Source organism: Ambystoma mexicanum, chromosome 2q, assembly GCF_040938575.1.
Source record: "Ambystoma mexicanum isolate Mex_15411 chromosome 2q, UKY_AmexF1_1, whole genome shotgun sequence".
Classification (NCBI taxonomy): domain Eukaryota; kingdom Metazoa; phylum Chordata; class Amphibia; order Caudata; family Ambystomatidae; genus Ambystoma; species Ambystoma mexicanum.
The window spans coordinates 209,910,860-209,923,425 of record NC_090924.1 but is presented as its reverse complement, the minus strand read 5'-3'; the positions used below and the strand labels follow the sequence as shown (position 1 = coordinate 209,923,425).

At 45.0% G+C, this 12,566-nt stretch overlaps 1 protein-coding gene across 1 annotated transcript; it reads left to right on the top strand.

Annotated features, from left to right (window-relative positions):
- Positions 1-368: 368 nt before the first annotated feature.
- On the top strand, positions 369-11,290 carry ITPRIPL2 (ITPRIP like 2). Its single transcript, XM_069647134.1, has one exon. It carries the CDS (start codon positions 727-729, stop codon positions 2,167-2,169), a length of 1,443 nt encoding a protein of 480 aa, XP_069503235.1. The 5' UTR covers positions 369-726; the 3' UTR covers positions 2,170-11,290.
- The last annotated feature ends 1,276 nt before the right edge of the window (positions 11,291-12,566 follow it).

The window sequence follows — 12,566 nt, the reverse complement described above, 5'->3', positions numbered from 1 at the left end:
CTTTTGCTTTATATCTTAGTGGGTTCGTACTGAAAACCTTTACATTTGACACATAAAGCATTTTATGAAACAAAAAGCACACATGTTTATGTTGTGGTAAAAGGAGGCAATTCCAACTCCTGGGCAGAGGATCAATTATTGGGAAGTTGGTATGTTGTGCTCGTGGGTTTGCAAGACATGGCTCCGCTTTGCGGCAGTTAATCTCTTGCAGAACATCTGAAAATAATTATGGGCATTAAAAATCAATACAGGGGGCACAGGGCTAGCAACTAACAAAGAGGAGTGTGAGGCGCAGATACAACAGCGGGTGGAACGGTTATAAACTGCCTTCCCTCACTACAGTAATTCAGTGGCAGTGAGCATCGCGTCCCAGACGGGGCTCTGCTCCTGCGACTCCCCGCCCCCTCCGGACCAGGCCCTCCCCGGAGGGATGACACAAGCTCCGGCTGCTCTCCAACCCCAGACAGAGGCATTTCCTCCCAGCGCTCTGGGGGAAAAGTGACGCGGCGCCTGTTCCCGCGGAAGAGGAAGTTTCAAAAACTGCCACACAAGTTCAGAAACGCCGGAGAGAGGCCCCCACCGCCACTGAGAGAGCCTGGCGCCGCAGTCTGAGCCCATTCTCCCCCCTGCAGATTGTGTTGAACCCCCACGCCACGCCGCTCCTTCCGAAGACAGAGGCTGCCATGCCGCGGCTCTGCGCGCCTTTGCACCGAGGCTCTGCGCATCATGCCGGTGGCCTACTCGCTGAACCTGCGCGTCTTCTGGAGCCTGGCGCTGTGTCTCTGCGCGGGGGCGCTCTGCCTGCTGCATGGCCTGCGCAGGGCCGCCGTGGAGCAGGATCCGGCGGCGGCAGAGGGTGCCGTCTCCTCCTTCCCCCTGCTGGGAGTCTCCACTTTGCTCCTCCTTTGCTACCTGCTTGTGCGACACTGCGGGGCACACACTGCTAGACCCCCCCTGAGACCAATCCCCGCCCCCTTCGTGCCGGTTGCGCGCAGAGCTCTTTTGGAGGCCTACTACGAGCAGCACCTACGGCTCTCCCCGCACCTGCTGGGGCACAGCAAGGCGCACGTGCGGCTGGTGGTGGGCGCGCTGCTGCGCGCGGGCAAGGCGCGGCCCCAGGAGCCCGGCCTGGCCCTGCGCGGGGACCTGGTGCCGGTGGGCAGCGCCTACGAACAACACAAGGTTTGCAGTCCGGACGGCTTCGACATCCTGGTGCCACTCCGGCTTCCTCCCGGCTTGGCCACCGAGCTGCAGTGGGGCCCTGACGGGTTCGGCTGCAGGCTCAGCCCGGTCCCGCGGAGAGCCGAGTCGGCCCCCGCGTACAGGCACTTCAGCGTCGCCTTCTGCCTGCCCCCTTCCGGCGGACCTCCCCTCCTGTGCCCGGCTCTGGTGCTGCGCTGGTTCCAGCAGAGGCTGCAGCGGTGCCTGGCCCTGGTCCGCTTCCAGTTCCAGGAGCGGTGTAACATCCGCCTGTCCGCGGGGCCCGAGCAGCACCGCCTAACTTTGCACATCCTGCCGCGCTCTGATTACGTGTGCTGCCACCTGTCCATGGCCGTGCGCCTCATCCCAGCCCTGGGCCTGGGCGACGGCCTCTTTCTCACCGCGCAGCCCCTGCACCCGCAGGCGCGTTGGGACCTCAACCTGTCGCGGCTGGAGCAGAAACTGCTCGGGTGGGCTCGGGAGCATGCCCCGGCCGACTCTTGCCACCTCAAGTGTCTGCAAATCATGAAGGGGCTGCGTAACCTGACGTGCCAGTCCATCGAAGGGGCCCTAGCCACGCAGCTCGCAGGAGCCCTTTCCTCCTACATCCTCAAGACGACCCTCTTTTACCTGCTTCTGCGGGCCCCCTTCCCCGCTTGGGCCGAGTCTTTGCTGGTGGAACGTTTGGAGGACTTTGTGCTCTTTCTCTGCCAGGCCTTGCAGAGGCGCGCGCTCTTACACTTCTTCATGGGTAACAGCGACGTGCCAGAGGCGCTGGCCCTGCCCAGGTCCCTCAAGGAGGCCCCTCCGGTAAATCTACTGGCCAACTTTGATGCTAGCCTCCTAGAAATGGCCTCCCTTCGGCTGCTGGACACTTGGACTCGGATTCCTCAGGTACTTGAAACCCTCACTCGTCAGCGATACCTGGCGAAAAGCCCCGCAAGGTGCCATCACACCAGCAGTAGCTGAGGAACATCTACTGGGCCAAACAGAAATGTGGACCAAAGGCAATGATAATGCGGTCATGCGCATTAAGAACCAAGATGCATAACTACAGTGCTGGTCTTTTCCGCTACTGCCCATCTTCTGACGGATTTCACAATACCCCCTGAATAGGGCCAGCATCACTCTGACTCGCATTACTCCGGCACTGGAAGGCTTCTGTCATCGTTGGTTAGACGCCCCTCCTAATGCAGGTGTGGACCAACTGAGGAGTATCAGTGAGCTGCACACAACACCAAAGGCTATAGTATTCGGATAAGAACATCCCTCTTCAGGATGGTGTGTGTGGGGGGGTGGAGAGGGCAAGGAGATTGACACGCTTTGACCAAAGAAGAAACGTGCTAGTGTGATGCATGTTTAAGCACTTTAAAAACAAAACAAAAAAAGCAAGTATTTACTTCACATTACAAGTGCAACATTGAGTTTTTTTTGTTTTTGTTTGCCACCTGTATGGCTATAGGTGAACCGGGCGAATTGGCACTGCCATGCATGACCAGCGGCCCTTCAGGTTCTTGGACCAAAAGTGTAAAGGAACAGCTTATGTTTGATGCTTGTTTTTCGTATAAAACGATGAAGGAAGCTTGTGGATAAGAAATTAAGAATGTTTTGGAAGTGGGGAAGCCAAGGAAAACGCCACAACCCGGGTGTCATTCTATGGCAGTGCAGAAATTAAGGCAATGTAATGTGTGAAGCGTCTGTTCAGTTTGCGCCAACGAAATTACAGCGCAACCTGTTAATTTGTTATGTATGTTTTAATGAAAAGAAGGCCACCCTGTCCCCAGCAGTTGTGTGGTGCCGTTTTATGGCAAATTAGATTTTAAGGAAAAGGGGCCCAAGAGAAAGTGGCACTCTGTGCTAATTTTAAGGACAGCCAACTTGATCATTTCCTGGCATGGAAGAAAGTAAGGAAAATGCGCAGAATAATATGTGACATGTCATGCACAATTTTGGGAAAAGCACAACGTACTGGTATGTGCTGCGCTCTAGATTGAAGTAGCATGAAAGGCGGAACGGGACAGCCCAGTGCGGCACATTGCAGGTGACAAGGTCAACAGAATGCATCTTTTTTTCCGACCTATTGCCATACGCACAATACTGTTCTCTGCGGTTTTGTGCAAAGTAGGCAATTGGAGGTTGCCAGTAATTAGTACTATTGTATCTTGTGTTCATTTACAATATTTTTTTGTAATCTACATTGAAGCTTGATTTATTTATGAAAGAAAGCGTTTATTTAGTTTAAAGCGAATATCGTCTTTACTCAACTTTCGTTTCATGGTTATTTATCATTCCAGGCTATCAAAAATATGTATTACCAAAGATATTGGATTCAGGGACTTGTGTGGCGTTATGCTCGGTACCGGTTTGCCATACTGCAGTACAGTAAACCCTGTTAGTTGGTGTGAGAAACGTACTGTACAGGGCTGTTCTTTACAAATTCACAAAGTGCACTTAAATCGCATGAGACCTCATCTAACTCTACTGTGCATTTCTGTAGGTGCAAAACCATTATAAATGTAGTTTCCTATTTCACGCTCTTTCGGGCACGATTTGCTTTTGAGGGTGAATGTTCCATTTGACAGTATTTTTGGACATCTTATTTCAATCGCACCAACATAACATTAGAGACATTCCGAATTGGGGACACTTTCACATTCAGACCAGTACTGCTGGCTTTAAACTAAGTTTGACCCTGAAGCCCTCCAGTGATCTAACAGTGTTGCGAGTAACCTCAAAGAACAGGTTTTGGGGTGAGCTGAGTTGCCTGTGGACGTAATTGGCACCCAGAAGCTTGAATGTGGTGAATCTTGTGTCTTCAAACCAGAGTACTACGTCCAAGTTTAACTAGAAGATAATTGCGCGAAAGCCAAGTTTGACACCCTAAGGCAGTGTGTGTAAAGTAGGCTGTCCTAGATCCAGAAAGCTAGGGCGCCTATGCCACTGTGCTATGTTTTGTTGCGCACTCAACTAGCCTATCCAAGAAGTATACTCGTTCATTGCGTTGTGGCGAGTTGGTTTATGCCCAAGTTTGTATTTGCTCATTTTTCTCTGGGCTGGGGTGCCCATATTTGAAACGGACCCCTTCACGTATGCTTAATGCCCCATTTTCATAAAGTTTACTGTTTGCAAGTTACCTTATTGTGTTGATGCATGCTCCAACTGCTGATAAAAGGCAGCAGACTGCTTGATAACAGTGGTGTTTCTCAGAAAGTGTTACCGAATCCTTTTTGTGTGTGTGTGGTGGCACCGCAATAGCACCATAGTCCAGGACCGGCGGGCTCATCCTGGCCCTGCCTACAACACACGACCCTAGGTTAGGTTCAACTTTTTACCCTCTCTGTGTGCCTCCCAGTCCTTGCGCTGCACCCCTGGGGGTTGGGGAGGCGGGCCTTTGAAGTTAAAGCTTTATTGATTCCACTGGTGATGTTGCTCGTCAGTGCATTTACTATTTGATGTCACCCCACAACACACCCGCATTATTCCCTTCATTTTGTGTTCTAGTTTTAGGGATTATAATGCTGAAAAATAAACACCTGGTTTGTTCACTTTAAGAATTAGAACATCTCGGCACATTCTCTTGTTCATCGTTCTTTTACATGATTGTATTTTGAAAACTTTCCTCGTATGGACTAAAGTTTGGACAATGCAAAGAACATCGTACACCTTTTCAGTCTTTCCCATGTTGGCACCTAGAACAGGGGGGAATGCAGCCTCTGGGTTGCCAGATGTTTTGGACTACAACTCCCACAATCCCCAACCATTGACTATGCTGGCTAGGGCTGATGGGAGTTGAAGCTTAAAACATTGGAGAGGCTGCAGACCACTGACCTCAAGTCACCTTTGTTTGAAATGCGTGTGGGGAAAAGCTCATGGTCTAATGTGAGAGCCTGAAGACTGGTGTTAAGGGGTTTTCCCCTACAGTACACTCATTACTTGTCGGGTGTCAGTGACCCTTTACTGTCTCTCCTTGGTAATTACTGTAATAAGATTTCACATGAGCAACATGAGGCACAAAGGGAACGATTGCAGGCGTGCGGATTAATGAGCCTCATTTTTAAACTGAAGGAGAAGCTCCTGCTTTCCTACCATTTCTTAGTGTTGCTGTATGTGTTTGTCATATGGTGCCAAAATGCCTTCCACATGCTGCGTCTTTGGCCCGACTGTGCGCGCAACATGAGGGAAGCTGTCATTTTGCTCTGCATCCAGAATTCTAGCCACGTAAGCACGTCACGTCGTCAAGTTGAGGCAGTCTGGTGTGCTGAGTAGAGTTACACATTCACAAAAGAAACATGTTCTTCTTATGTGCAGGTGTTATTTCAGCTGCACTGCATAGAAATTCCCCTTTCGGCTTTCATGTAATGACTGGCCCAGTCACAAACAAGACCCAGCTTGAAGATTATAATAATGCTTCTTAAATTGGATCACAGGCTTCGGTGTTGTCATTTTAGAAGGGGCTCTGAAGCAAAGCAGGCCTGCAGACGCCCCCTCTCCCCGCCACAGCGTGTTGTATTATTTTGAAGTCTCGCTGTTTTCTAAGTACTGATTTACTAATTATACTGCAGACGCGGAAACATATGCTCTGTTCTGTTTGGTGCATACAGCATACCAGACATGCTTCATTTAAATGTTTTAAAAGCCCAAACGCCAACATTTTTAGGGAAGGACAAAGGGTGCCACGTTAGTTTTAGAGTAACGTAGAATGCTTGCATAAACATTTTACAAATGTTTTTGTCTTATTCCACATCTGTAAGTCTAACAGGATGCACAGAGTAAAATATCAGTGTCTGATTCCCCCATCGTCTGTGCCATAGAAATGCGACAGAATTTACGCCATCTTGATATTTTCGTGCTAGTGTACAGATTGCTATGGAATATGCTCGCTTTTTACATCATCAAAAAGCAGGCGGATTGCATAAGAATCCATTGTAAACGCTGTGCGTGAATTTCAGGCTGTGTTCACTCAAATTCCACTGCGAAGTTAAAGGAGGCATAAAAGCCATTTCTGGCCACCTCCCTTTTGCACTTCGTAGTGTAAATGACAGAAGGCTGCAAGGAGGGGACCTGTTTGCATTATAGTGCAAACGGCGTGGACCCTTTCATGCAATTTATGGGGAACCAGAAAGCACTTATTGAGGAAATTGCTTTGAGGATCTGCTCCATTTGAATCATCTAAGGTCTGAGCCATTGCAGGGCTCGAAATTGATTCGATTAGGGTGTCGGGCATCCCCCTGTAGACAGGAGCTACCAGAGATGCTCTTCTAAGTTAGGCCATTTTGTATGAACTATTGTGTTCAGATGTGTTCTAATTGTTCTTTATTCATGTTTGCAAATCCTCAAGTTGAGGTCACATTTACATGTTTGGAACGCACCAGTTGGCCGTAGGAGCCAAAAGTAGCTCCTGGTAGCATTTGGTTTCAAGCTAACCAGGCTCTACTATGCTAGAAGCAGGAGCTAAATAGCTCCCAGCTCCCCTCAATTTCGAACCCTGCTTTGGATGGGGTTTGTGGCTAGTACCAGTCACCCCACTGAAAATCCTTCTATACTGAAGTTGCTAAGTAGAAAACCTGGATGACTTTGTTTACAAACAAATTGTTGCTCTGCCATATGCAAAATGCACCTTTTTTCACATCTCTGCAAGTTAAACCTAGTGGCAGGAGGCATTCTTGCTTGGAAAATAGTATGAACTCTTCCCTACTTTCATGTGCATTTCCTCACTCTCTAATCCGTGACCTTCTTTGAATCTTTACTTATTGGTGTCTCCACTGCTCTCAATACTCACCCCCTCCACACTTCCAATTTGTGGCCACTCCATGCATCTGCTCCTGCCTGTGTTGCTTTCCTTTTCTTCTTTCTATGAGCTCCGCCCCCTTCAACCCCCCAAGACTCCCTTTTTCACTCCTAAGTTTTTCCCTTCAGCATTTATTCTAGCCTCTGATGCTTGAGTGACACATTAAGTCCAGAAGAGAAAAAGGTGGGCTCCACGCACATTCCTTAATATTTTGGGAATTATAAACAAAGTAAAAAAATACCAGTTTGGGTTGTAAAGGAGATACCAGACTATATGACAATCCCTTTTGTGTGTTTCTTTACAAATTAAGTGCAGCCCATAAAGCACCCCAGTGTTCATTCTTTTTAGATTTCGTACAAACTCCTTTGGTGTTGCTGTGGTCACTTAGTGTAAACATCAACCACCTGCCACTTGGGCTCATTCATGACTGTAACTTGTACAGTCAATTCCTGCTATTTATTCACAACGAGGTTTGCCAATGTGATGGTCTTTGTCCTAATTTAGTTGTCCAAAATCTCCTTGAGATTCTTTCAGCAAAATGCATGCGGGCACACTCACTCTCTTGAGTCTCATCCGCAGGCAAAGGCAGCAAGACAATTGATATGCCACTCAATCTTTACACTGCTACCCCAGCAGTGTGATAGATGAACCTGAAACCTGGCACTGAATGACTTAGTTTACTAGGGCGGAGTATACATCTTTTCATCCCCATATCCTCCTCTCTCTAGTAATCCTAAATATATTGCCACCGGGAACTTTTGGCAGTGACCAATGTAGAATGTATGGACCATAACCTTTGCAGTATTACAGGGTGCATGCGCCGACCTCCATAGAGCCGCCTTAGCAGTGGGTAGTTATTCTTGTGTTTTGCAGTGGCAAGCCATTTAAAAATCAGTAGAGCCCAAAGTCTGACATGTGCTTGCAGTTGGGTCGTTTTACGCTTGGTCCCCAGTGGGCACATCAGTCTTAATTGTTCTTGTATGGCACCTCACACAATTGTTCCGAAGGGATTATGATTGTAGTGCAGTATAAACTCGGAATGTACTGCGACACACTCTCTGAAAGCAAGCTTAACAAGAAAAAAAGTTTTGTGCCCGATGCCACTGGCTTAGGTTCACTCATAAAAATGGGATGACCAATGAGAATACCTACAGCAGTGAAACGAAACATTCATTTTTTATTTCAGTAGTGAGGTAAACATTTTCTTTCATATACACAAAATGGGAGGTAGGATCATTGTTGAGTCTGTTTTTGGTGAACGCCTTTGGTTTCCTGTTCCCTCCACTAGCATTTTATATTGGGGACTACATTTCCAACACTGTTATTCCAAAAATAAGCTATGAAGTGTCACAATTACATGAAGAATAGCAAGCTGAACTGCTTCAGGTTTGTTCACACTGTTCTTTAGGCTGTAGACTACTATACAATTTTAGTAACCTTTTATTTACAGATGTATTTATTTTGATGGTTAATATGGTGCAAAGTTGCAGTAACACCAATATTTAAAGTGGATTCATCTTCCTTGTTTTATAATATATTTTTTGTTGTTGAAGATTCAAGATATGGAATTTGAATTCCAAATTGCAGAATTTCAGCAGAGCTTGCTGTCATCTAAAGCATACCTTTGACTGATGAAGCCCCAGACAGTATTATATGGATCCTAGATCGCAGGACGTGTTCCAGCATTTTAATCCTATTTCATTTATGTAACTCGAGTGGATACTGTGGCTAAATCAATACAGACTCTGACGTGCTACTTTGTTAGCTAAAGCACATCCTACTCCCACTGACCCAATCCCATCTGCTCTTATTCCTAAAGTTTATCCTCTTCTTATACCTTATCTCATTTCTTTTTTCAAAATCTTTCTCGGTACTTCTGTTTTTCCCACAGTTTTCAAACATGCAACAATTATTCCTATCCTGAAAAAGCCCACGGCCAACCCTCTTATTGTCTCTAATTTCCAGCCTATCTCTCTCTTTACATACCTTAACGCCTTGTTTATTCTCAGATTTCTCTTTTGTCACTGAGCTATCACTTCTTCCTTGTGACTCTCTTTCGCCTCCCAAGTTCCCGTCTGGCTCCCCTGAATATCAATCTATAAATCTTCTGTTCATTTACTTGGCCTTCTCTCCTTTTGCGACTCCATTTCTTCTTCACTTGCCTAGCTACCGTTTCATTCTCAACTCAAATTCCATTTCTTATGCCTAGTCTTTAAATCACTTTTATTGCACCTGACTATCTAGCTTCAGTTCTATCTTTTTACACTCCGATCTCGCCCCTTGTGTTCTTTTCAGTCTTTTCAGACTGAATGTCCCATGCCCACCATGTGCCCAGTACTGTTTCCGTGATTTTCAGCTTCTTGCCCCCCAACACTGGAATGCCCTTCCATTGACTATCCGTTCTATCACAGAGTATTCTACCTTTTACTCTTCTTTGAAATCTCATCTTTTATATTGTTTGTGATTATCTGCTACCAGCTTTGATGTTTATTTACCATTATCTTTGAACCGTACTTTGTTTTTAAATTGTGCAGCGATTTGGCTAAAAGCGCTGTATAAAATGCAATAAAACAATTTCATAAAAATTATGGTTAAAAAAAATCACTGTACGATCCAAAAACTATCCTTTTTAACCTTGTGGGCCAGATACATCGCCCCGCCCCCTCTGACCACTCCACCCAGGGCCCTTAAATCATCTGTATCAGGCCGGCTATTAGTGGACAAACTCTCTGGAAAAAGAGGAATAAGGTCTTGTGCACATAGGGCCCAACTGTAGAACTCTACATGGAAATCGGAGACTCCGGACGTCCACCCACTTTTCAGAAACACTCACAAAAAACTCCTTTTCTATGAGGCATTCTCTTAAAGGGGTGCATCAGCCAATGGCCAAAAGACCTATAGTTCCCATTGTACCCATTGTCATGGAAGATGGCCATTAAGGGATTTCAGAAACTGCCCTCCACCCCGAACGCAATCCCAAGGATAATGTAATCACGAATTGAGCACTTACTGAAAGTGCAACCTTTTAACTACTCTAATGGTATCTGGATTCAGGGGTGTAACTTTTATCTGTGAACGCAGCCTCCTTTACTCCTCCTTCATTCGTTTTTCCCCAACTCTCTCTGTACTGTACCTCTTCCTCCATTCCACTTCCTACTGTCACAATTTCTTTGCTCCTGAGGGGAATGCTTCTGTAAGTGACGGGCTAAATGGCATCAAAATAGGTACATGTAAGTAGAATTTGTATGACCATTCCCGATAGTTCACGTCCACAGCGTTTTGGGTGGTTTTCCAATCTTTGTTACATTATTAAAAATAAATAAAAAAATGTGCTCACTACCACTGTATTTTAATCCCCTGGAGCCAAATGGTTTCTCACTGGCGCTGCACGGCAAATTCTGCAACATTTTTTTATTCAAGACATTACTTTTTCATGCTTTGGCTTTTGCATGTTCAGCCTGTCTTGGAAATTGCTGCTTTCCAGTAAAACAATGAAAGCTTAAACATATGTTTTTCTGTTTTATTTAAAAACATTTTATTTGTTTTATTTAGCAAGACACATGTTCATTAATTAACCTTCCCCCCACAAAAAACTTCAAATCCTGACTGAATTTCATCAGTAAATATTTTTTTTTAAATGCTGTGGTACAAAGGCAAAGCTCAGCGACATCCCTGTAGGATTGGCTAGTCTTACACTGATGAATTCAGATCGCTTTGTTGGTGCTGATGATCTGACCATGTCTTTGCATCCTCAACTTTAAAACATCAGGGTACTTTATTTTGAAACCCATTATTTGATACCATCAAGTATTGTTAATGGTTGTTCACTGGTTGCATGCTCTATTATGGCCGGTATGTATTCATGCACACGGAGAGAAGTGACTTTCCAGTAAATGCAAATGCCTTTTTTCGCCATTTTTGTGATCTGTTAAGAATGTAGTTCATCACGGATTCAAATGGATTTAGCTATTGAAATGTACACGCTATTTTGCTGGAATTTTACTATAAGGGCATTTCCATGAAGATAAGTTAGTATAGTAAATGTTTACCCCCCCACCCTGTTTTGTAGAACTATTGACATTCCGTAGGCCTTCATGCCAACATGTTTTAATGAGAAATGTAAATGTAAGTTACAAGCACGGTACTGTTTTTGAATATTTAGGCAATTTTACTGGCAGACCCTTTGGGAACATATCTGTACGTTCATTATGCTCCAATGTTCAAAAAAGGTGCACTCTCTGTTTTTATTATAAATATATAATGTATCATATTTTCCAGTATTAATAAAAATCACTACACATCTCTGCTGGGTTTGAGTTGTAAAAAAAAAAGTTTTTGCTCATGGTCAAAGGACTTCACTGCCACCTGCAGTGTGGTGTTGCAGCACCCATATTCTTCACACCTCTTCTGGCAGTAATTCTCATATAATTGCTTTTGATAAGTGCATAAACAGAACATTAGATGTTTTACAGCTCACAAGCAGTTTTACAACCAATGTATAATCCTGAATTCTTCAAAAACCATTGGACAACTTTTATAAAATGCGTTTGTATTGCACGTACTTGCACGCGCAAGAACACACGCCACCCACCCCTCGCCCCAACGTTTCTCTCTAGTAATCTGCATTTCTAGTTTGCCCGAATTTCATTTGTGTGTGAATAGAAGCTTGTAATTATCTAAACATCTGATTATTGCATTCTACGCCCCTTTCATTTCAGGCTAATAATGTGAATTTGTGTGATGTGCTATGCCTTTTTATAGTATTGAGGAAATCAGATCCAACATAAAAAAGTTTCAAAAATCTGATTTTTCAAAAATGCTAAATTCCCCTTGATGCCAAACGGAGATTTGGGTAATGAATGCAACACGTTTAGTGTTGAAGTGTCAATCGGTGTAAGAAATGTCCATGGACAAAAAGCGTGCACAAACAAAACATTTACACTTAAAATAAATCCATAGGTATTTTGACATGTGATGCACATTGATATTAATGTTTGCCTATTTGAATAGTTACAATGCATCCCAATTTTATCCTGAAATATGTCTGGATTGTTTTGACCTCAATTTTGTGGAACCCATCTCTTCCTCCCCACAATGCGTGGATTGCTTTAAAACGAAATCTCCCTGGATCTTCTTTATCGGGGCCTGTATTTTGTGAGTCTATTTAATTGACCTTCCCGGGGGCAGTACAGACAGTATTTATTTTAAAAAAAATGTAAGCTTTAAGACTTCTAAAAAGAGCATGGGCTTAATTTAAAGACAAAGTCCATGCAAAGTAGCATTAACATCGCCTGGCTCTAATGTAAGGCACAGGGAGCTGATTCACAGAGTTAAATGTGCGCAGACAGCGGCAACGCAAAGAGAGCTTTAGCGCCCGGGGCACGCCCCCAGTGCTCAACAAGAAATCGCTGCACGCACACAGAATCGTGAATTGGGACATTGGAGAGTCAATCTTAAAGTAATTGAGCATCACTTACTGTCCATCTCTTCTGCTCATCATTGTGGGTCTCCGGACATTGAAGCACCCTAAATCTTCCTGAAGCCGAAACCCATGCTTTTAGGGCACAGTAGATGCACT

Excerpts from the sequence above, each read along its gene's own strand:
- ITPRIPL2 (XM_069647134.1), top strand. The coding sequence starts at position 727 with ATGCCGGTGGCCTACTCGCTGAACCTGCGCGTCTTCTGGAGCCTGGCG.